The sequence below is a fragment of the Hyla sarda genome, unplaced genomic scaffold, assembly GCF_029499605.1.
Source record: "Hyla sarda isolate aHylSar1 unplaced genomic scaffold, aHylSar1.hap1 scaffold_215, whole genome shotgun sequence".
Taxonomy (NCBI): Eukaryota; Metazoa; Chordata; class Amphibia; order Anura; family Hylidae; genus Hyla; species Hyla sarda.
Window position 1 is genome coordinate 117134 of NW_026608817.1, and position 26858 is coordinate 143991.

General features: G+C 43.8%; 1 protein-coding gene across 2 annotated transcripts in view; it reads left to right on the forward strand.

Moving 5' to 3' along the window:
• The window catches only part of LOC130319655 (solute carrier organic anion transporter family member 1A2-like), a 108804-nt gene that overhangs the window by 22374 nt on the left and 59572 nt on the right, over positions 1 to 26858 (forward strand). The window contains exons 1-6 of one of the 2 annotated variants that reach the window (XM_056552960.1): positions 816 to 869; positions 13213 to 13279; positions 15464 to 15605; positions 17178 to 17310; positions 17649 to 17755; positions 25667 to 25816. In XM_056552960.1, coding sequence (XP_056408935.1) covers positions 13223 to 13279; positions 15464 to 15605; positions 17178 to 17310; positions 17649 to 17755; positions 25667 to 25816 — 589 coding nt within the window. In that variant the 5' untranslated portion in view covers positions 816 to 869; positions 13213 to 13222. Of the gene's footprint in view, positions 1 to 815; positions 870 to 13212; positions 13280 to 15463; positions 15606 to 17177; positions 17311 to 17648; positions 17756 to 25666; positions 25817 to 26858 lie in introns of those variants that run through there. The other variant, XM_056552959.1, reaches the window with a different exon arrangement.

Below are 26858 nucleotides of genomic sequence, written 5' to 3' on the forward strand. Positions count from 1 at the left end.
ATCACAGCCCCGCCCCCTGTATGACATCACTGATATAATAGTAATATAATGACATGTGATCACAGCCCCGCCCCCTGTATGACATCACTGATATAATAGTAATATAATGACATGTGATCACAGCTCCGCCCCCTGTATGACATCACTGATATAATATAATGGTAACATAATGACATGTTATCACAGCCCCGCCCCCTGTATGACATCACTGATATAATAGTAATATAATGACATGTGATCACAGCCCCGCCCCCTGTATGACATCACTGATATAATAGTAATATAATGACATGTGATCACAGCCCCGCCCCCTGTATGACATCACTGATATAATAGTAATATAATGACATGTGATCACAGCTCCGCCCCCTGTATGACATCACTGGTATAATATAATGGTAACATAATGACATGTCATCACAGCCCCGCCCCCTGTATGACATTACTGATATAATATAATCGTAATATAATGTCATGTGATCACAGCCCCACCCCTTGTATGACATCACTGATATAATAGTAATATAATGACATGTGATCACAGCCCCGCCCCCTGTATGACATCACTGATATAATAATAATATAATGACATGTGATCACAGCCCCGCCCCCTGTATGACATCACTGATATAATAATAATATAATGACATGTGATCACAGCCCCGCCCCCTGTATGACATCACTGATATAATATAATGGTAACATAATGATACAGCTCTGCCCCCGGTGGTGACTCTCGTATTACAGGATTATATCTCCCTCTCTTCTCAGTAAATTCTTACAACATTTTTCAGTTAATTCTATCGGGGGTCAGAGTCCATCAGAGTCATAATCCGCAGCCTCTGGGTCACATGGGGATCTGTTCTGCTGTGAGTAGATTTACTTTTTATTCTTCTGGGATTTCTCTGAGGGGTCGGGGAGGGTCCTGTGGGTTTGGGGAATGATTCAGGGGGACGAGGGGTCTGGTTGGAGCTGAGGGATTTAGGGATTGTGTCTCGACCGAGGTGTAATAACAGTGACGTCACATGACCCAGAGGACGCAGCGACTTGTTATATCCAATACCATATTGTGTATACTGCAAACAGATACTCCCATCATCCCTGACCCCAGGAGATCACAATCTAATCTCCTATCATACAATGTATCACTCCCATCATCCCTGACCCCAGGAGATCACAATCTAATCTCCTATCATACAATGTATCACTCCCATCATCCCTGACCCCAGGAGATCACAATCTAATCTCCTATCACATACAATGTATCACTCCCATCATCCCTGACCCCAGGAGATCACAATCTAATCTCCTATCATACAATGTATCACTCCCATCATCCCTGACCCCAGGAGCTCACAATCTAATCTCCTATCATACAATGTATCACTCCCATCATCCCTGACCCCAGGAGATCACAATCTAATCTCCTATCATACAATGTATAACTCCCATCATCCCTGACCCCAGGAGATCACAATCTAATCTCCTATCATACAATGTATCACTCCCATCATCCCTGACCCCAGGAGATCACAATCTAATCTCCTATCATACAATGTATCACTCCCATCATCCCTGACCCCAGGAGATCACAATCTAATCTCCTATCACATACAATGTATCACTCCCATCATCCCTGACCCCAGGAGCTCACAATCTAATCTCCTATCATACAATGTATCACTCCCATCATCCCTGACCCCAAGAGATCACAATCTAATCTCCTATCACATACAATGTATCACTCCCATCATCCCTGACCCCAGGAGATAACAAACTAATTTCCTATCACATACAATGTATCACTCCCATCATCCCTGACCCCAGGAGATCACAATCTAATCTCCTGTCATACAATGTATCACTCCCATCATCCCTGACCCCAGGAGCTCACAATCTAATCTCCTATCATACAATGTATCACTCCCATCATCCCTGACCCCAGGAGATCACAATCTAATCTCCTATCATACAATGTATGACTCCCATCATCCCTGACCCCAGGAGATCACAATCTAATCTCCTATCACATACAATGTATCACTCCCATCATCCCTGACCCCAGGAGCTCACAATCTAATCTCCTATCATACAATGTATCACTCCCATCATCCCTGACCCCAGGAGATCACAATCTAATCTCCTATCATACAATGTATAACTCCCATCATCCCTGACCCCAGGAGATCACAATCTAATCTCCTATCATACAATGTATCACTCCCATCATCCCTGACCCCAGGAGATCACAATCTAATCTCCTATCATACAATGTATCACTCCCATCATCCCTGACCCCAGGAGATCACAATCTAATCTCCTATCACATACAATGTATCACTCCCATCATCCCTGACCCCAGGAGCTCACAATCTAATCTCCTATCATACAATGTATCACTCCCATCATCCCTGACCCCAAGAGATCACAATCTAATCTCCTATCACATACAATGTATCACTCCCATCATCCCTGACCCCAGGAGATCACAAACTAATCTCCTATCACATACAATGTATCACTCCCATCATCCCTGACCCCAGGAGATCACAATCTAATCTCCTATCATACAATGTATCACTCCCATCATCCCTGACCCCAGGAGCTCACAATCTAATCTCCTATCATACAATGTATCACTCCCATCATCCCTGACCCCAGGAGATCACAATCTAATCTCCTATCACATACAATGTATAACCCCCATCATTCCTGACCCCAGGAGATCACAATCTAATCTCCTATCACATACAATGTATCACTCCCATCATCCCTGACCCCAGGAGATCACAATCTAATCTCCTATCATACAATGTATCACTCCCATCATCCCTGACCCCAGCTCACAATCTAATCTCCTATCATACAATGTATCACTCCCATCATCCCTGACCCCAGGAGATCACAATCTAATCTCCTATCATACAATGTATCACTCCCATCATCCCTGACCCCAGGAGATCACAATCTAATCTCCTATCATACAATGTATCACTCCCATCATCCTTGACCCCAGGAGATCACAATCTAATCTCCTATCATACAATGTATCACTCCCATCATCCCTGACCCCAGGAGATCACAATCTAATCTCCTATCACATACAATGTATCACTCCCATCATCCCTGACCCCAGGAGCTCACAATCTAATCTCCTATCATACAATGTATCACTCCCATCATCCCTGACCCCAAGAGATCACAATCTAATCTCCTATCACATACAATGTATCACTCCCATCATCCCTGACCCCAGGAGATCACAATCTAATCTCCTATCACATACAATGTATCACTCCCATCATCCCTGACCTCAGGAGATCACAATCTAATCTCCTATCATACAATGTATCACTCCCATCATCCCTGACCTCAGGAGATCACAATCTAATCTCCTATCACATACAATGTATCACTCCCATCATCCCTGACCCCAGGAGATCACAATCTAATCTCCTATCATACAATGTATCACCCCCATCATCCCTGACCTCAGGAGATCACAATCTAATCTCCTATCACATACAATGGATCACTCCCATCATCCCTGACCCCAGGAGATCACAATCTAATCTCCTATCATACAATGTATCACTCCCATCATCCCTGACCTCAGGAGATCACAATCTAATCTCCTATCACATACAATGTATCACTCCCATCATCCCTGACCCCAGGAGATCACAATCTAATCTCCTATCATACAATGTATCACTCCCATCATCCCTGACCTCAGGAGATCACAATCTAATCTCCTATCATACAATGTATCACTCCCATCATCCCTGACCTCAGGAGATCACAGTCTAATCTCCTATCATACAATGTATCATCACTCCCATCATCCCTGACCCCAGGAGATCACAATCTAATCTCCTATCATACAATGTATCACTCCCATCATCCCTGACCCCAGGAGCTCACAATCTAATCTCCTATCATACAATGTATCACTCCCATCATCCCTGACCCCAGGAGATCACAATCTAATTTCCTATCACATACAATGTATCACTCCCATCATCCCTGACCCCAGGAGCTCACAATCTAATCTCCTATCATACAATGTATCACTCCCATCATCCCTGACCCCAGGAGATCACAATCTAAACTCCTATCATACAATGTATCACTCCCATCATCCCTGACCCCAGGAGCTCACAATCTAATCTCCTATCATACAATGTATCACTCCCATCATCCCTGACCCCAGGAGATTACAATCTAATCTCCTATCACATACAATGTATCACTCCCATCATCCCTGACCCCAGGAGATCACAATCTAATCTCCTATCATACAATGTATCACCCCCATCATCCCTGACCCCAGGAGATCACAATCTAATCTCCTATCATACAATGTATCACCCCCATCATCCCTGACCCCAGAAGCTCACAATCTAATCTCCTATCATACAATGTATCACTCCCATCATCCCTGACCCCAGGAGCTCACAATCTAATCTCCTATCATACAATGTATCACTCCCATCATCCCTGACCCCAGGAGATCACAATCTAATCTCCTATCATACAATGTATCACTCCCATCATCCCTGACCCCAGGAGATCACAATCTAATCTCCTATCATACAATGTATCACTCCCATCATCCCTGACCCCAGGAGATCACAATCTAATCTCCTATCATACAATGTATCACTCCCATCATCCCTGACCCCAGGAGATCACAATCTAATCTCCTATCATACAATGTATCACTCCCATCATCCCTGACCCCAGGAGATCACAATCTAATCTCCTATCATACAATGTATCACTCCCATCATCCCTGACCCCAGGAGCTCACAATCTAATCTCCTATCATACAATGTATCACTCCCATCATCCCTGACCCCAGGAGATCACAATCTAATCTCCTATCATACAATGTATAACTCCCATCATCCCTGACCCCAGGAGATCACAATCTAATCTCCTATCATACAATGTATCACTCCCATCATCCCTGACCCCAGGAGATCACAATCTAATCTCCTATCATACAATGTATCACTCCCATCATCCCTGACCCCAGGAGATCACAATCTAATCTCCTATCACATACAATGTATCACTCCCATCATCCCTGACCCCAGGAGCTCACAATCTAATCTCCTATCATACAATGTATCACTCCCATCATCCCTGACCCCAAGAGATCACAATCTAATCTCCTATCACATACAATGTATCACTCCCATCATCCCTGACCCCAGGAGATCACAAACTAATCTCCTATCACATACAATGTATCACTCCCATCATCCCTGACCCCAGGAGATCACAATCTAATCTCCTATCATACAATGTATCACTCCCATCATCCCTGACCCCAGGAGCTCACAATCTAATCTCCTATCATACAATGTATCACTCCCATCATCCCTGACCCCAGGAGATCACAATCTAATCTCCTATCATACAATGTATGACTCCCATCATCCCTGACCCCAGGAGATCACAATCTAATCTCCTATCACATACAATGTATCACTCCCATCATCCCTGACCCCAGGAGATCACAATCTAATCTCCTATCATACAATGTATCACTCCCATCATCCCTGACCCCAGGAGATCACAATCTAATCTCCTATCATACAATGTATCACTCCCATCATCCCTGACCCCAGGAGCTCACAATCTAATCTCCTATCATACAATGTATCACTCCCATCATCCCTGACCCCAGGAGATCACAATCTAATCTCCTATCATACAATGTATAACTCCCATCATCCCTGACCCCAGGAGATCACAATCTAATCTCCTATCATACAATGTATCACTCCCATCATCCCTGACCCCAGGAGATCACAATCTAATCTCCTATCATACAATGTATCACTCCCATCATCCCTGACCCCAGGAGATCACAATCTAATCTCCTATCACATACAATGTATCACTCCCATCATCCCTGACCCCAGGAGCTCACAATCTAATCTCCTATCATACAATGTATCACTCCCATCATCCCTGACCCCAAGAGATCACAATCTAATCTCCTATCACATACAATGTATCACTCCCATCATCCCTGACCCCAGGAGATCACAAACTAATCTCCTATCACATACAATGTATCACTCCCATCATCCCTGACCCCAGGAGATCACAATCTAATCTCCTATCATACAATGTATCACTCCCATCATCCCTGACCCCAGGAGCTCACAATCTAATCTCCTATCATACAATGTATCACTCCCATCATCCCTGACCCCAGGAGATCACAATCTAATCTCCTATCACATACAATGTATCACTCCCATCATCCCTGACCCCAGGAGATCACAATCTAATCTCCTATCATACAATGTATCACTCCCATCATCCCTGACCCCAGGAGCTCACAATCTAATCTCCTATCATACAATGTATCACTCCCATCATCCCTGACCCCAGGAGATCACAATCTAATCTCCTATCATACAATGTATCACTCCCATCATCCCTGACCCCAGGAGCTCACAATCTAATCTCCTATCATACAATGTATCACTCCCATCATCCCTGACCCCAGGAGCTCACAATCTAATCTCCTATCATACAATGTATCACTCCCATCATCCCTGACCCCAGGAGATCACAATCTAATCTCCTATCACATACAATGTATCACTCCCATCATCCCTGACCCCAGGAGATCACAATCTAATCTCCTATCATACAATGTATCACTCCCATCATCCCTGACCCCAGGAGCTCACAATCTAATCTCCTATCATACAATGTATCACTCCCATCATCCCTGACCCCAGGAGATCACAATCTAATCTCCTATCATACAATGTATCACTCCCATCATCCCTGACCCCAGGAGCTCACAATCTAATCTCCTATCATACAATGTATCACTCCCATCATCCCTGACCCCAGGAGATCACAATCTAATCTCCTATCACATACAATGTATCACTCCCATCATCCCTGACCTCAGGAGATCACAATCTAATCTCCTATCATACAATGTATCACTCCCATCATCCCTGACCCCAGGAGATCACAATCTAATCTCCTATCATACAATGTATCACTCCCATCATCCCTGACCTCAGGAGATCACAATCTAATCTCCTATCACATACAATGTATCACTCCCATCATCCCTGACCCCAGGAGATCACAATCTAATCTCCTATCATACAATGTATCACTCCCATCATCCCTGACCTCAGGAGATCACAATCTAATCTCCTATCATACAATGTATCACTCCCATCATCCCTGACCTCAGGAGATCACAGTCTAATCTCCTATCATACAATGTATCATCACTCCCATCATCCCTGACCCCAGGAGATCACAATCTAATCTCCTATCATACAATGTATCACTCCCATCATCCCTGACCCCAGGAGATCACAATCTAAACTCCTATCATACAATGTATCACTCCCATCATCCCTGACCCCAGGAGCTCACAATCTAATCTCCTATCATACAATGTATCACTCCCATCATCCCTGACCCCAGGAGATTACAATCTAATCTCCTATCACATACAATGTATCACTCCCATCATCCCTGACCCCAGGAGATCACAATCTAATCTCCTATCATACAATGTATCACCCCCATCATCCCTGACCCCAGGAGATCACAATCTAATCTCCTATCATACAATGTATCACCCCCATCATCCCTGACCCCAGAAGCTCACAATCTAATCTCCTATCATACAATGTATCACTCCCATCATCCCTGACCCCAGGAGATCACAATCTAATCTCCTATCATACAATGTATCACTCCCATCATCCCTGACCCCAGGAGATCACAATCTAATCTCCTATCATACAATGTATCACTCCCATCATCCCTGACCCCAGGAGATCACAATCTAATCTCCTATCACATACAATGTATCACTCCCATCATCCCTGACCCCAGGAGATCACAATCTAATCTCCTATCATACAATGTATCACCCCCATCATCCCTGACCCCAGGAGATCACAATCTAATCTCCTATCATACAATGTATCACCCCCATCATCCCTGACCCCAGGAGCTCACAATCTAATCTCCTATCATACAATGTATCACTCCCATCATCCCTGACCCCAGGAGATCACAATCTAATCTCCTATCACATACAATGTATCACTCCCATCATCCCTGACCACAGGAGATCACAATCTAATCTCCTATCATACAATGTATCACTCCCATCATCCCTGACCCCAGGAGATCACAATCTAATCTCCTATCATATACAATGTATCACTCCCATCATCCCTGACCCCAGGAGCTCACAATCTAATCTCCTATCATACAATGTATCACTCTCATCATCCCTGACCCCAGGAGATCACAATCTAATCTCCTATCATACAATGTATCACTCCCATCATCCCTGACCCCAGGAGATCACAATCTAATCTCCTATCATACAATGTATCACTCCCATCATCCCTGACCCCAGGAGATCACAATCTAATCTCCTATCATACAATGTATCACTCCCATCATCCCTGACCCCAGGAGATCACAATCTAATCTCCTATCACATACAATGTATCACTCCCATCATCCCTGACCCCAGGAGCTCACAATCTAATCTCCTATCATACAATGTATCACTCCCATCATCCCTGACCCCAGGAGCTCACAATCTAATCTCCTATCATACAATGTATCACTCCCATCATCCCTGACCCCAGGAGATCACAATCTAATCTCCTATCACATACAATGTATCACTCCCATCATCCCTGACCCCAGGAGATCACAATCTAATCTCCTATCATACAATGTATCACTCCCATCATCCCTGACCCCAGGAGCTCACAATCTAATCTCCTATCATACAATGTATCACTCCCATCATCCCTGACCCCAGGAGATCACAATCTAATCTCCTATCATACAATGTATCACTCCCATCATCCCTGACCCCAGGAGCTCACAATCTAATCTCCTATCATACAATGTATCACTCCCATCATCCCTGACCCCAGGAGATCACAATCTAATCTCCTATCACATACAATGTATCACTCCCATCATCCCTGACCCCAGGAGCTCACAATCTAATCTCCTATCATACAATGTATCACTCCCATCATCCCTGACCCCAGGAGATCACAATCTAATCTCCTATCACATACAATGTATCACTCCCATCATCCCTGACCCCAGGAGATCACAATCTAATCTCCTATCATACAATGTATCACTCCCATCATCCCTGACCCCAGGAGCTCACAATCTAATCTCCTATCATACAATGTATCACTCCCATCATCCCTGACCCCAGGAGATCACAATCTAATCTCCTATCATACAATGTATCACTCCCATCATCCCTGACCCCAGGAGCTCACAATCTAATCTCCTATCATACAATGTATCACTCCCATCATCCCTGACCCCAGGAGATCACAATCTAATCTCCTATCACATACAATGTATCACTCCCATCATCCCTGACCTCAGGAGATCACAATCTAATCTCCTATCATACAATGTATCACTCCCATCATCCCTGACCCCAGGAGATCACAATCTAATCTCCTATCATACAATGTATCACTCCCATCATCCCTGACCTCAGGAGATCACAATCTAATCTCCTATCACATACAATGTATCACTCCCATCATCCCTGACCCCAGGAGATCACAATCTAATCTCCTATCATACAATGTATCACTCCCATCATCCCTGACCTCAGGAGATCACAATCTAATCTCCTATCATACAATGTATCACTCCCATCATCCCTGACCTCAGGAGATCACAGTCTAATCTCCTATCATACAATGTATCATCACTCCCATCATCCCTGACCCCAGGAGATCACAATCTAATCTCCTATCATACAATGTATCACTCCCATCATCCCTGACCCCAGGAGATCACAATCTAAACTCCTATCATACAATGTATCACTCCCATCATCCCTGACCCCAGGAGCTCACAATCTAATCTCCTATCATACAATGTATCACTCCCATCATCCCTGACCCCAGGAGATTACAATCTAATCTCCTATCACATACAATGTATCACTCCCATCATCCCTGACCCCAGGAGATCACAATCTAATCTCCTATCATACAATGTATCACCCCCATCATCCCTGACCCCAGGAGATCACAATCTAATCTCCTATCATACAATGTATCACCCCCATCATCCCTGACCCCAGAAGCTCACAATCTAATCTCCTATCATACAATGTATCACTCCCATCATCCCTGACCCCAGGAGATCACAATCTAATCTCCTATCATACAATGTATCACTCCCATCATCCCTGACCCCAGGAGATCACAATCTAATCTCCTATCATACAATGTATCACTCCCATCATCCCTGACCCCAGGAGATCACAATCTAATCTCCTATCACATACAATGTATCACTCCCATCATCCCTGACCCCAGGAGATCACAATCTAATCTCCTATCATACAATGTATCACCCCCATCATCCCTGACCCCAGGAGATCACAATCTAATCTCCTATCATACAATGTATCACCCCCATCATCCCTGACCCCAGGAGCTCACAATCTAATCTCCTATCATACAATGTATCACTCCCATCATCCCTGACCCCAGGAGATCACAATCTAATCTCCTATCACATACAATGTATCACTCCCATCATCCCTGACCACAGGAGATCACAATCTAATCTCCTATCATACAATGTATCACTCCCATCATCCCTGACCCCAGGAGATCACAATCTAATCTCCTATCATATACAATGTATCACTCCCATCATCCCTGACCCCAGGAGCTCACAATCTAATCTCCTATCATACAATGTATCACTCTCATCATCCCTGACCCCAGGAGATCACAATCTAATCTCCTATCATACAATGTATCACTCCCATCATCCCTGACCCCAGGAGATCACAATCTAATCTCCTATCATACAATGTATCACTCCCATCATCCCTGACCCCAGGAGATCACAATCTAATCTCCTATCATACAATGTATCACTCCCATCATCCCTGACCCCAGGAGATCACAATCTAATCTCCTATCACATACAATGTATCACTCCCATCATCCCTGACCCCAGGAGATCACAATCTAATCTCCTATCATACAATGTATCACTCCCATCATCCCTGACCCCAGGAGCTCACAATCTAATCTCCTATCATACAATGTATCACTCCCATCATCCCTGACCCCAGGAGATCACAATCTAATCTCCTATCACATACAATGTATCACTCCCATCATCCCTGACCCCAGGAGATCACAATCTAATCTCCTATCATACAATGTATCACTCCCATCATCCCTGACCCCAGGAGATCACAATCTAATCTCCTATCATACAATGTATCACTCCCATCATCCCTGACCCCAGGAGATCACAATCTAATCTCCTATCATACAATGTATCACTCCCATCATCCCTGACCCCAGGAGATCACAATCTAATCTCCTATCATACAATGTATCACTCCCATCATCCCTGACCCCAGGAGATCACAATCTAATCTCCTATCATACAATGTATCACTCCCATCATCCCTGACCCCAGGAGATCACAATCTAATCTCCTATCATACAATGTATCACTCCCATCATCCCTGACCCCAGGAGCTCACAATCTAATCTCCTATCATACAATGTATCACTCCCATCATCCCTGACCCCAGGAGATCACAATCTAATCTCCTATCATACAATGTATCACTCCCATCATCCCTGACCCCAGGAGCTCACAATCTAATCTCCTATCATACAATGTATCACTCCCATCATCCCTGACCCCAGGAGCTCACAATCTAATCTCCTATCATACAATGTATCACTCCCATCATCCCTGACCCCAGGAGATCACAATCTAATCTCCTATCATACAATGTATCACTCCCATCATCCCTGACCCCAGGAGATCACAATCTAATCTCCTATCATACAATGTATCACTCCCATCATCCCTGACCCCAGGAGATCACAATCTAATCTCCTATCATACAATGTATCACTCCCATCATCCCTGACCCCAGGAGATCACAATCTAATCTCCTATCATACAATGTATCACTCCCATCATCCCTGACCCCAGGAGATCACAATCTAATCTCCTATCATACAATGTATCACTCCCATCATCCCTAACCCCAGGAGATCACAATCTAATCTCCTATCATACAATGTATCACTCCCATCATCCCTGATCCCAGCTGAACTTCATGTAGTGGTGCAATGTGTTAATATATGACCTGATCCAGTTACCTCTGGCATCCTTCCCACAGCTGAATCGTCCTCTCACGTTACAGTGTGTTGGCGCAGGTTTTTGTTTTGTTACATTTACAGGTTTTTTTCACAAAATTTGTTCTTCCCTTTAATTAAATGTCGCTCTCAGATATATATTAACTTTTTATATGTTGTACATTAATAGTTTTTCTAATATACTTCTCTAAAAAATGTTCACATTTTATTAAAGAAAACTTTCTCCGAAAATCCCACCACTAGGGGTCCCCATAACTCCTGGGACACTGATGATTCCCACAGCCGCATGAGGGTGTCCAAGGGTCATGGACAGGAGATGGATGATTGTCATGACTGCAGGAGGAACACAGCCGCAGCAACACGTTGTCTCCAATCATGTGCCTCCAGCTGTTACAAAATGACAACTTCAAGCATGCCTGGACTGTCAAAGGATATCTGGGCATGCTGGGAGTTGTAGTTTTGAAAAAGCTGTAGGCACACAGCTGAAGGCAACACTGCTGTAATAAAGAGTTATCCAAACACTTTATCTCCAACTATTCCAAAACTGCAAGTCCCAGCATTACAGGACTGACAAAGGATGATACACATGAATGACAGGAAGATGTAAGTTATACACTCACCATGTTGTCTTTGGTGGTAGAGTACAGGCAATCTCCAATAATCATTGTGTGTGTACAGCATGAAACCAGAGAGGAAAGGGTTACAGAGCAGGGTTGCCAGGCTCCCTGGAGCAGTGAGTCGGCAGAGTGAGGGAGAGGGAGGAGTCAGCACAGTGCAGGTAAGAGAAGGACATGCCTCCCCCTCCCCCCCCCCCCCCTTGACAAGATGGAAAAGACAGTGAGCAGCTGTCATATGCTATTTTTCAGTGAAATATCGATGATAGAGACATAAATATTACACGTACATGATCAGGAGGAAAAAAAGAAACTTAGAGCAGAGTTGTTTTGTTTGTGGGATCTTACAGGTATGCTTTAATTTACAGGGCAATAAACATGGCAGCAAAGGCAACTGCGACCGCGCAGAAGACGTGTTGTATGTCCACACTAAAGGTGAGAACCGCGTGCGAGTATTTACTACAACGCAGCCGCCATTACACCTCCTGGAACCATCACTCTAATATCAACAAAGGACGACAGGAAATCTCCTAATAACTCAGCGTCTGATCTACGTCCAAGAGAAAGGACGACTGCGACCAGAGAGAGAGAGAGAGACGAATCATGTGACTGAAAAAGATTTTATACTGACCGACCATCACATGAGCGACATAAACATATAACACACCTACTACTACTCAGAGGTAGTCACAGCCCCGCCCCCTGTATGATATCACTGATAATATAATGACATGGGATCACAGCTCCGCCCCATGTAGGACATCACTAATAATATAATGACATGTGATCACAGCCCCGCCCCCTTTATGACATCACTGATATAATATAATAGTAATATAATAACATGTGATCACAGCCCCGCCCCCTGTATGACATCACTGATATAATAGTAATATAATGGCATGTGATCACAGCCCCGCCCCTGTATGACATCACTGATATAATATAATAGTAATATATTGACATGTGATCACAGCTCCGCCCTCTGTATGACATCACTGATATAATATAATAGTAATATATTGACATGTGATCACAGCTCCGCCCTCTGTATGACATCACTGATATAATGTAATAGTAATATAATGACATGTGATCACAGCCCCGCCCCATGTATGACATCACTGATATAATACATTAGTAATATAATGACATGTAATCACAGCCCCGCCCCCTGTATGACATCACTGATATCACATGATGACATGTGATCACAGCCCCGCCCATTGTATGACATCATTGATATAATTTAATAGTAATATAATGACATGTGATCACAGCCCTGCCCCCTGTATGACATCACTGATATAATATAATAGTAATATAATGACATGAGATCACAGCTCCGCCCTCTGTATGGCATCACTGATATAATGTAACAGTAATATAATGACATGTGATCACAGCCCCGCCCCCTGTATGACATCACTGATATAATGACATGTGATCACAGCCCCGCCCCCTGTATGACATCACTGATATAATATAATAGTAATATAATGACATGTGGTCACAGCCCCGCCCCCTGTATGACATCACTGATATCATATAATAGTAATATAATGACATGTGATCACAGCCCCGCCCCCTGTATGACATCACTGATATAATATAATAGTAATATAATGACATGTGATCACAGCCCTGCCCCCTGTATGACATCACTGATATAATATAATAGTAATATAATGACATGTGATCACAGCCCTGCCCGTGTATGACATCACTGATATAATATAATAGTAATATAATGACATGTGATCACAGCCCCGCCCCCTGTATGACATCACTGATATAATAGTAATATAATGACATGTGATCACAGCCCCTACCCCTGTATGACATCACTGATATAATATAATATAATGACATGTGATCACAGCCCTGCCCCTGTATGACATCACTGATATAATATAATAGTAATATAATGACATGTGATCACAGCCCCTACCCCTGTATGACATCACTGATATAATATAACAGTAATATAATAACATGTGATCACAGCCCGCCCCTGTATGATATTAATGATATAATATAATATAATTATATGTTATCACAGCCCCGTCCCCTGTATGATATCACTGATATAATATAATAGTAAAAAAATGATATGTGATCACAGCCCCGCCCCCTGTAGGACATCACTAATAATATAATGACATGTGATCACAGCCCCGCCCCCTGTATGACATCACTGATATAATATAATAGTAATATAATGACATGTGATCACAGCCCCGCCTCCTGTATGACATCACTGATATAATATAATAGTAATATAATGTCATGGGATCACAGCCCCGCCCCCTGTATGACATCACTGATATAATATAATAGTAATATAATGACATGAAATCACAGCCCCGCCCCCTGTATGACATCACTGATATAATATAATAGTAATATAATGACATGTGATCACAGCCCCGCCTCCTGTATGACATCACTGATATAATATGTGATCACAGCCCCGCCTCCTGTATGACATCACTGCTATAATATAATAGTAATATAAAGACATGTGATCACAGCCCCGCCCACTGTATGACATCACTGAATATATAGCTTGTTTGAGGTGGATTTTCCTTCTAACCCTAATTCTCTTACTCTTTCTAGGTTTTCCTCTGCGCTCTCTCTTTCGCGTACATCACTAAGTCTCTGGCACTTGTCTATTCTCGGAGTATGATCACACAGATCGAGAGAAGGTTTAACATTCCCTCTTCTCTGGTCGGGGTCATCGATGGAAGCTTTGATATCGGTAACATATATATATATATAATGTATGAGGGGAGTTTGTATTGTCCCAATTAAATCCAGCTATGATCCATGTATGCATTGTGTACACTGAGACTTTCAGAGAGTAATAGGTTAATACTCTGCATTACTATATGACAGGCTGATGATGCATTGGTCACGTGATCCTCCCAATCAATGGTTACAGGAAAAATCCTGAGTCCAACCTTCCCGTCCCAGTTAAAGGGGTGGACCCAAACCTTTTAGTCAGGCTAGGCCATACTTATTCCAGAGTCTCATCCCCCAGCCCTGCTCCTGCCAGGCAGTCTAGTCAGTCGGCTAAGTCTATTGTGTCCTATCATTGCCAGGACTACCTACACCTCGGTCACATGTCTCCTACCTAGGTAAAGTCCTGTCTATTATAACTATAAGAACTGTATTACACTGGATTTTGCGCCATAAGTTTAGTAAAGTTGTCATGGAATCCTAGTGTGGAGAGGTCTCATTCCTGCACTTTGCACTGTAGGAACTCATTTGACAGAAGGGGTCACAGGGGAACATCAGATTAGCAAGATCACCATATGATATATCATTAGTACTACTACTCCCAGCTAGCCTGCAGCATAACACTCATTTTTAACCCTGTGGCTACAACAAAGCTTTATCTTGACGTCACAAACCGGATCCGAAACAGAACGTAATCAGACCCCACATTGCAATCACAGGGGTCCAATGGGTTAAAATGGCAGCCGAAGGTCTCTTATCCATCTCCGTGCTACAGGATCATCGGTCTTCTTGTGCGGTCTTCCTAGGCAGGCTGTACAAACCGATTACTGATAGAACTGATCAGTACTATGTTAATGTCATTACACATTAAGAAGCAGCAAATACAGTCTAATGGTTACTTATTATGGAATTGAAAAATAGAAAGAAAATAAAGTAAAACATTTTGTTTTAAAAAAAATCTAAATAAGCCCCTTCCCTAGAAAAATTACGTTTACGCCACTCACCGTGCGTAATCACAAACTGTATATTTTGCTAGTTCATACATTTCTGTACACCGCACTACCAAATATGTTGTTTTTTATTTTTTCTATTTTTTTGCAATAAAAAAAAACAACATCTTTGGTATCGTGGTGTACGGAAATGTCTGAACTAGTAAAATATAATTTTTGTGATCATGCACGGTGAGTAGCGTAAACGTAAAAAAAACTTAAAATGTATATATTAAAAATAATAAAATATAATAAAGGCAATCAAAAAGTCCCATCAAAACAAAAATATACATATTTAGGGGGTTAATATTGTATGTATTAGTAAATTGCCAAGCAAAACTAAATGCTGTGGTAATCTTTGGAGCGGAGGTACTACCCTCCAGATTATTTTAAGAAAGGGAGTATGTAGTGTCCCGGAACCGATGCTTCAGCTACTGTTTATAAGAAATTGTTGACTGACTGATAAAAGTTGTCTTAAAAGTAATGTAGGAGGGGCCAGTGACATATGGGAGGGGCCTGTTAAGTAAGTCCACAAACCTCACACAATGTCTGGGGCCCCGCAGTTATAAAATTGGCCCTTCACTGTCTCTCTCTTATTACAGGTAACCTATTGGTCATCACTCTGGTCAGTTACTTCGGGGCAAAGCTTCATCGCCCCCGAATGATCGCAATCGGTTGTCTGATCATGTTCCTGGGGAGCTGCCTGACCGCAACACCACATTTCATCATGAGACGGTAAAAACATGGTGGACAAAGCATGGCGGCTACATCTATTGCTTAATTCACCATAATGTTTCTATTATTACAGACTAGTGATACATAACTCCAAATCCTCTGCATAGACATAGATACGTGATAACATTTTGCTGCCTGTAACCACCATTAGGGGGAGCTCAGGAGCTTGGTGCATGCTGCATTATTATTGAGTCCATTGTATAGACTGTATGCAGTAGACTTCTGAGCTCCCTCTAGTGGTGACTGCAAGAAGTAGAATGCTATCATGTAGCTTTGTGTTTGCAGGGATTTTGGTGCGTTTAGAAACATTCATGCGGTGACAGGATTATTTTTTGCAGGTATCAGTATGAGGGATCAGCGTCACACTCAACAGACAACTCCACATCCCATCAACATCTGTGTCTGGCCAATCAGAGCCGAGCACTGGCCTCTGAGGTTCCTGAAGGTTCAGCATTTACTCCCTTATGTCTACAGCATGTCTAATCCTCCAGAGCTATTCTCTGTTACATTGTCATGACCAACTGGGGGGGACAGGGAGAGTGAGCCCTAAGCTAAGCTAACCTAATAACACTCTCCCTGCCTACTTGCCCATCCGCCCTAAACGGTGGATCAACAACAACAGTGCCGATCCCTTCCTTAGCTAAAGTGCAGGGGGCGTATAAACAAATGATATACAAAGGCGGTCACAGGTCAGAAACATGGCTACCAAACAAGCATGATATCCAAGACAGAATATATACAAGCAAACAGGGCAGGATACAGTGTACTTACAAAAAGTTCAGGAACCGAAATCCAGATAAACGGAAAATATGAATAAATGAACTAGACAAGGTATAGAATGAGTATATAGCCGAATCCATGAAATGCAGGGGATGAACAGAAGAACTGAATGATAAACACTAAAATGATCAGGAAAATAGAACACATTTCACACTGGACACAGATAACTAACATGAACAGATTAAGTTCAGAGGACACAGATCAGTGAGTGAGCACAGAGGACACTATAGACCAATGGTAAAGAACAGAGGACACTATAGACCAATGGTAAAGAACAAAGGACACTGTAGACCAATAATAAAGCACAGAGGACACTATAGACCAATGGTAAAGCACAGAGGACACTATAGACCAATGGTAAAGAACAGAGGACACTATAGACCAATGGTAAAGAACAGAGGACACTATAGACCAATGGTAAAGCACAGAGGACACTATATTCCAATGGTAAAGCACAGTGGATACTATAGATAAATGGTAAAGAACAGAGGACACTATAGATCAATGGTAAAGCACAGAGGACACTATAGACCAATGGTAAAAAAACTGAGGACACTATAGACCAATGGTAAAGAATAGAGGACACTGTAGACCAATAATAAAGCACAGATGACACTATAGACCAATGGTAAAGAACAGAGGACACTATAGACCAATGATAAAGAACAGAGGACACTATAGACCAATGGGAAAGAACAGAGGACACTATAGACCAATGGTAAAGCACAGAGGACACTATAGACCAATGGTAAAGAACAGAGGACACCATAGACCAATGGTAAAGCACAGAGGACACTATAGACCAATGGTAAAGAACAGAGGACACTATAGACCAATGGTAAAGAACAGAGGGCACTATAGACCAATGGTAAAGAACAGAGGACACTATAGACCAATGGTAAAGCACAGAGGACACTATAGACCCATGGTAAAGAACAGAGGACACTCTAGACCAATTGTAAAGAACAGAGGACACTCTAGACCAATGATAAAGAACAGAGGACACCATAGACCAATGGTAAAGCACAGAGGACACTATAGACCAATGGTAAATCACAGTGGACACTATAGACCAATGGTAAAGAACAGAGGACACCATAAACCAAGGGTTAATCCCAGTGGACACTATAGACCAATGGTAAAGAACAGAGGACACTATAGACCAATGGTAAAGAACAGAGGACACTATAGACCAATGGTAAAGAACAGATGACACATTAGACCTGTGGTAAAGAACAGAGGACACTATGGACCAATGGTAAAGCACAGAGGACACTATAGACCAATGGTAAAGAACAGAGGACACTACAGACCAATGATAAAGAACAGAGGACACTATAGACCAATGGTAAAGAACAGAGGACACTATAGACCAATGGTAAAGAACAGAGGACACTATAGACCAATGGTAAAGCACAGAGGACACTATAGACCAATGGTAAAGAACAGAGGACACTATAGACCAATGGTAAAGCACAGAGGACACTATAGACCAATGGTAAAGAACAGAGGACACTATAGACCAATGGTAAAGAACAGAGGACACTATAGACCAATGGTAAAGCACAGAGGACACTATAGACCAATGGTAAAGAACAGAGGACACTATAGACCAATGGTAAAGAACAGAGGACACTATAGACCAATGGTAAAGCACAGAGGACACTATAGACCAATGGTAAAGAACAGAGGACACTATAGACCAATGGTAAAGCACAGAGGACACTATAGACCAATGGTAAAGAACAGAGGACACTATAGACCAATGGTAAAGAACAGAGGACACTATAGACCAATGGTAAAGAACAGAGGACACTATAGACCAATGGTAAAGCACAGAGGACACTATAGACCAATGGTAAAGAATAGAGGACACCATAGACCAATGGTAAAGAATAGAGGACACTATAGGCCAATGGTAAAGCACAGTGGATACTATAGACAAATGGTAAAGAACAGAGGACACTATAGATCAATGGTAAAGCACAGAGGAAACTATAGACCAATGGTAAAAAACTGAGGTCACTATAGACCAATGGTAAAGAATCGAGGACACTGTAGACCAATTATAAAGCACAGAGGACACTATAGACCAATGGTAAAGAACAGAGGACACTATAGACCAATGATAAAGAACAGAGGACACTATAGACCAATGGGAAAGAACAAAGGACACTATAGACCAATGGTAAAGCACCGAGGACACTATAGACCAATGGTAAAGAACAGAGGACACTATAGACCAATGATAAAGAACAGAGGACACTATAGACCAATGGTAAAGAACAGAGGACACTATAGACCAATGGTAAAGAACAGAGGACACTCTAGACCAATGGTAAAGAACAGAGGACACTATAGACCAATGGTAAAGAACAGAGGACACTATAGACCAATGGTAAAGCACAGAGGACACTATAGACCAATGATAAAGCACAGAGGACACTATAGACCAATGGTAAAGAACAGAGGACACTATAGACCAGTTGTAAAGAACAGAGGACACTCTAGACCAATGATAAAGAACAGAGGACACCATAGACCAATGGTAAAGCACAGAGGACACTATAGACCAATGGTAAATCACAGTGGACACTATAGACCAATGGTAAAGAACAGAGGACACTATAGACCAATGTTAAATCACAGTGGACACTATAGACCAATAGTAAAGAACAGAGGACACTATAGACCAATGGTAAAGAACAGAGGACACTATAGACCAATGGTAAAGCACAAAGGACACTATAGACCAATGGTAAAGAACAGAGGACACTATAGACCAATTGTAAAGAACAGAGGACACTCTGGACCAATGATAAAGAACAGAGGACACTATAGACCAATGGTAAAGCACAGAGGACACTATAGATTAATGGTAAAGAACAGAGGACACTATAGGCCAATGGTAAAGAACAGAGGACACTATAGGCCAATGGTAAAGAACAGAGGACACTATAGACCAATGGTAAAGAACAGAGGACACTATAGACCAATGGTAAAGAACAGAGGACACTATAGACCAATGGTAAAGAACAGAGGACACTATAGACCAATGGTAAAGCACAAAGGACACTATAGACCAATGGTAAAGAACAGAGGACACTATAGACCAATGGTAAAGAACAGAGGACACTATAGACCAATGGTAAAGAACAGAGGACACTATAGGCCAATGGTAAAGAACAGAGGACACTATAGACCAATGGTAAAGCACAAAGGACACTATAGACCAATGGTAAAGAACAGAGGACACTATAGACCAATTGTAAAGAACAGAGGACACTCTAGACCAATGATAAAGAACAGAGGACACCATAGACCAATGGTAAAGCTCAGAGGACACTATAGACCAATGGTAAAGAACAGAGGACACTACAGACCAATGATAAAGAACAGAGGACACTATAGACCAATGGTAAAGAACAGAGGACACTATAGACCAATGGTAAAGAACAGAGGACACTATAGACCAATGGTAAAGAACAGAGGACACTATAGACCAATGGTAAAGCACAGAGGACACTATAGGCCAATGGTAAAGCACAGAGGACACTATAGACCAATGGTAAAGAACAGAGGACACTATAGACCAATGGTAAAGCACAGAGGACACTATAGACCAATGGTAAAGAACAGAGGACACTATAGGCCAATGGTAAAGAACAGAGGACACTATAGACCAATGGCAAAGAACAGAGGACACTATAGACCAATGGTAAAGAACAGAGGACACTATAGACCAATGGTAAAGAACAGAGGACACTATAGACCAATGGTAAAGAACAGAGGACACTATAGACCAATGGTAAAGAACAGAGGACACTATAGACCAATGGTAAATAGTGTTGCTCGCGAATATTCGCAATACGAATCCACCGTGTGATCAAGATACTGACCTAGAAGGGAACAAATATAAAACACGGAACCCTAGACCGAGAACAGGATGAGTCTGAACAGACTCCACAAAACCAAACTCCATAATATGGAGGAACCAGAATACCAGAACAGGAATTATGCAAACAAGACTCACAGACTAAGATACAAGGCTAAAGCAGAACGGACATACATAATCCTAAAAACCGACAAATGTACTTCAGACTAAAATCAATAATAAACTGGACTATTTACCATAGTTACAAACTCAGAAATATCACAACATAAATACAAGGTGCGTGATTAACCCTGTAAGGACATGCGCCATAAATGTACAACACTGCATAGCACCTTTTAGCGCACAGCGCCGTACATTTACGGCACGGCTGTGATAGGAGCGCAGGAGATGCGGAGATGCTGTAAGCAGCCGCGGACCCGCCGGTAATGGCGGACATCAGTGATCGCACTGATGTCTACCATTAACCCCTCAGGTGACGTGATCAATATAGATCATGGCATCTGCGGTAGTGCGACACTTATAATGGCTGATCGCCAGCGGCACCCCCGCAGGGATCAGATCAGCCAAGATGATGGACGGAGGTCCCCTCACCTGCCTCCTGGGGTCTTCTGCACTGATCTGCCTTCCAGCAGACCAGAGCAGAAGATCGCCGATAACACTGATCTTTGCTATGCCTATGCATAGCACTGAACAGTATTAGCAATCTAATGATTGCTGTAAATAGTCCCCTATGGGGACTAAAAAAAAGTGTAAAATAAATATAAACCTTATTCTCCATATTAATACACAAAGCATAAAAAACGATAAATAATAAACATATTTGGTATCGTTGCGTGCGTAAATGTCCGAATTATAAAAATGTTATGTAAATGATCCCCTACGGCGAACGGCGTGAACGTAAAAAAAAAAAGTTACAAATTTAATAAAGAGCGATCAAAAAGTCACATATACGCAAATCTGGTGCCAAAACAAACTACAGATCATGGCGCAAAAAATGAGCCATCACAAATCCCTGAATACGGTAAAATAAGAAAGTTAGAGGTGGTCAACATAGGGCGATTCTAAACATACTGATTTTGTAAAAAAAAAGTTTGAGATTTTTTCAAAGCAGTAAATAATAGAAAAGTATGTAACCATGGCGATCATTTTCATTGTATTGACCCAGAGAATGAAGAAAACATGTATTTTTTATCGTAAAGTGTACAGCGCGAAAACGAAGCCCCCAAATTCTCTAAATTATGATTTTTGTTTACATTTAGTAAAATGAGTGATGTAATTACAAAGGACAACTGCTCACGCAAAAAACCCTCATATGGGTCTGTGAAATATAAAAGAGTTATGAATTTTAGAAGGCGAGGAGGAAAAAACAAAAACGCTAAAATAAAATTGGCCTGGTCCTTAAAGCGGTACTCCACCCCTAGCATCTTATCTCCTATCCAAAGGGGGACCCCAAGATCTCCGCTGCGGCACCCCGCTATCATTACTGCACAGAACAAACTCGCTCTGTGCGTAATGACGGGCAATACAGGGGCCGGAGCATCGTTACGTCACGGCTCCGCCCCCTTGCAACATCATGGCCCGGCCCCTCAATACAAGTCTATGGGAGGGGGCGTGGCAGCCGCCACACCCCCTCCCATAGACTTGCAATAAGGGGGCGGGCGGTGACGTCACGAGGTGGCGGAGCCGTGGCGTAACGATGCTCCGGCCCCTGTATCGCCGGACAGTACACACAAAGCGAGTTTGCTCTGTGCAGTAATGATAGCGGGGTGCCGCAGCGGAGATTCCGTGGGTCCCCAGCAGCGGGACCCCGGCGATCTGACATCTTAGATAAGATGTCTAAGGGCGGAGTACCCCTTTAAGGTGAAGTCTTTAAGGGGTTAAGCAGACATGGGCAGCGTAGCACAATAGCTAAGCTACATCATCAGAATAGCACAAATCACAGGCAGAGTTTAGCAGAGCTAGGGTTTTAAAGCCACACCCAAGCTGCAATTGGCTCAGAGCATTAACTATTCCCCAGCTAGGGAGAATAGCAAACTGCTCAGACAAAAGCTAATGTCTGAACAGACCCCAAGACATAAAAACACAAAAGCAAATAAACGGACATAACATACATCATGTCTTATCGTCCAGTCACCTCTAGAGCTGCACTCACTATTCTGCTGTTACATCATGTCTTATGCTCCAGAGCTGCACTCACTATTCTGCTGTTACATCATGTCTTATCCTCCAGAGCTGCACTCACTATTCACTATTCAGCTGTTACATCATGTCTTATCCTGCAGAGCTGCACTCACTATTCTGCTGTTACATCATGTCTTATCCTGCAGAGCTGCACTCACTATTCTGCTGTTACATCAGGTCTTATCTTCCAGAGCTGCACTCACTATTCAGCTGTTAAATCATGTCTTATCCCCCAGAGCTGCACTCACTATTCTCCTGTTACAACAGGTCTTATCCTCCAAAGCTGCACTCACTATTCTGCTGTTACATCATGTCTTATCCTCCAGAGCTGCACTCACTATTCTGCTGTTACATCATGTCTTATGCTCCAGAGCTGCACTCACTATTCTGCTGTTATATCATGTCTTATCCTCCAGAGCTGCACTCACTATTCTCCTGTTACATCATGTCTTATCCCCCAGAGCGGCACTCACTATTCTGCTGTTACATCAGGTCTTATCCTCTAGAGCTGCACTCACTATTCAGCTGTTACATTATGTCTTATCCCCCAGAGCTGCACTCACTATTCAGCTGTTACATCATGTCTTATCCTCCAGTCACCTCTAGAGCTGCACTCACTATTCTGCTGTTACATCATGTCTTACCCTCCAGAGCTGCACTCACTATTCTGCTGTTACATCATGTCTTATCCTCCAGAGCTGCACTCACTATTCTCCTGTTATATCATGTCTTATTCTCCAGAGCTGCACTCACTATTCTGCTGTTACATCAGGTCTTATCCTCCAGAGCTGCACTCACTATTCTGCTGTTACATCATGTCTTATCCTCCAGAGCTGCACTCACTTTTCTGCTGTTACATCATGTCTTATCCTCCAGAGCTGCACTCACTATTCTGCTGTTACATCATGTCTTATCCTCCAGAGCTGCACTCACTATTCTACTGTTACATCATGTCTTATCCTCCAGAGCTGCACTCAATATTCTGCTGTTACATCATGTCTTATGCTCCAGAGCTGCACTCACTATTCTGCTGTTACATCATGTCTTATGCTCCAGAGCTGCACTCACTATTCTGCTGTTACATCATGTCTTATCCTCCAGAGCTGCACTCACTATTCTACTGTTACATCATGTCTTATCCTCCAGAGCTGCACTCACTATTCTACTGTTACATCAGGTCTTATCTTCCAGAGCTGCACTCACTATTCTGCTGTTACATCATGTCTTATCCTCCAGAGCTGCGCTCACTATTCTGCTGTTACATCATGTCTTATCCTCCAGAGCTGCGCTCACTATTCTGCTGTTACATCATGTCTTATGCTCCAGAGCTGCGCTCACTATTCAGATTGAGGTAATGAGGTGAGGTTCTCCCTCTTGTGACCTTTAGGGGGAGGTGCAGGGTCCCCTCTATTCTGTTCTCTGTTGTGATAATTTGGGGGTCTCCTCTCTGCCCCCTCAGGGGTTATAGTACCTGATATGGTTCCCTCTGTCTGTGCCCAGTTTGCCAGGCGGGATCCTCAGAGTCTCTGATGTGGATTTTCGTTCTTATTGGGAATATTCTACAAGGAATCGGAGAGACCCCCATTGAGCCCCTCGGATTGTCCTACGTGGATGACTTTGCCCGAGAGGAGAATTCTCCATTTTATATAGGTAAGTAATGGATGTGAGGACCAGGGGCGGAGCCTGCAGGACCCCGCACACAGTGCACTCCTGAGGGGAAGGTAGGGGGTGTATCAGAACCAGAGGAGGGGTCAGTGTGGGCTCCGCCCCTTCTTCTCTCTATGGGCTCCACCACCTCTTCTCTCTGTGACTTCCGCACCTCCTCTCTCTGTGGACTCCACCCCCTCTTCTCTCTATAGGCTCCGCCCACTCCTCTCCCTTTTGGCCCCACCTCCTCCTCTCACTCTCTCAGTGGGCTCCGCACCCTCCTCTTTCCGTGGCCTCGGCCCCTTCCTCTCCCTGTGGGCTCCACCCCTCCTTGTTCCGTGGGCCTCGGCCCCTTCCTCTCCCTGTGGGCTCCACCCCTCCTCTTTCTGTGGGCCTCGGCCCCTTCCTCTCCCTGAGGGCTCCATCCCCTCCCTCTCTCTGTGAGCTCTGCCCCTCCTCTCTCTGTGGGCTCAACCCCCTCCTCTTTCCGTGGGCTCGGCCCCTTCCACTCCCTGTGGGCTCCATCCCCTTCTCTCTCTGTGAGCTCTGCCCCTCCTCTCTCTTTTGGCTCCACCCCCTCCTCTCACTCTCTTGGTGAGCTCTGCCCCTCCTCTCTCTGTGGGCTCCGCCCCCTCCTCTTTCCGTGGGCTCGGCCCCTTCCTCTCCCTGTGGGCTCCACCCCTCCAATCTGTCTGTGGGCTCCACCCAATTTTCTCTCTTTTGGCTCCACCCCCTCCTCTCACTCTCTCTCCCTCTGGGCTCCGTCCCCTCCTCTCTCTGTGGGCTCCACCCCTCCTCTCTGTTTGTGGGCTCCGCCTGCTCTTCTCTCTTTTGGCTCTACCCCCTCCTCTCACTCTCTCTCTGCGCTCTGTCCCCTCCTCTCTCTGTGGGCACCGCCCCTCCTCTCTCTGTTGGATCCGCCTGCTCTTCTCTCTTTTGGCTCCACCCCCTCCTCTCACTCTCTCTCCCTCTGGGCTCCGTCCCCTCCTCTCTCTGTGGGTTTCACCCCTCCTCTCTGTCTGTGGGATCCGCCCGCTCTTCTCTC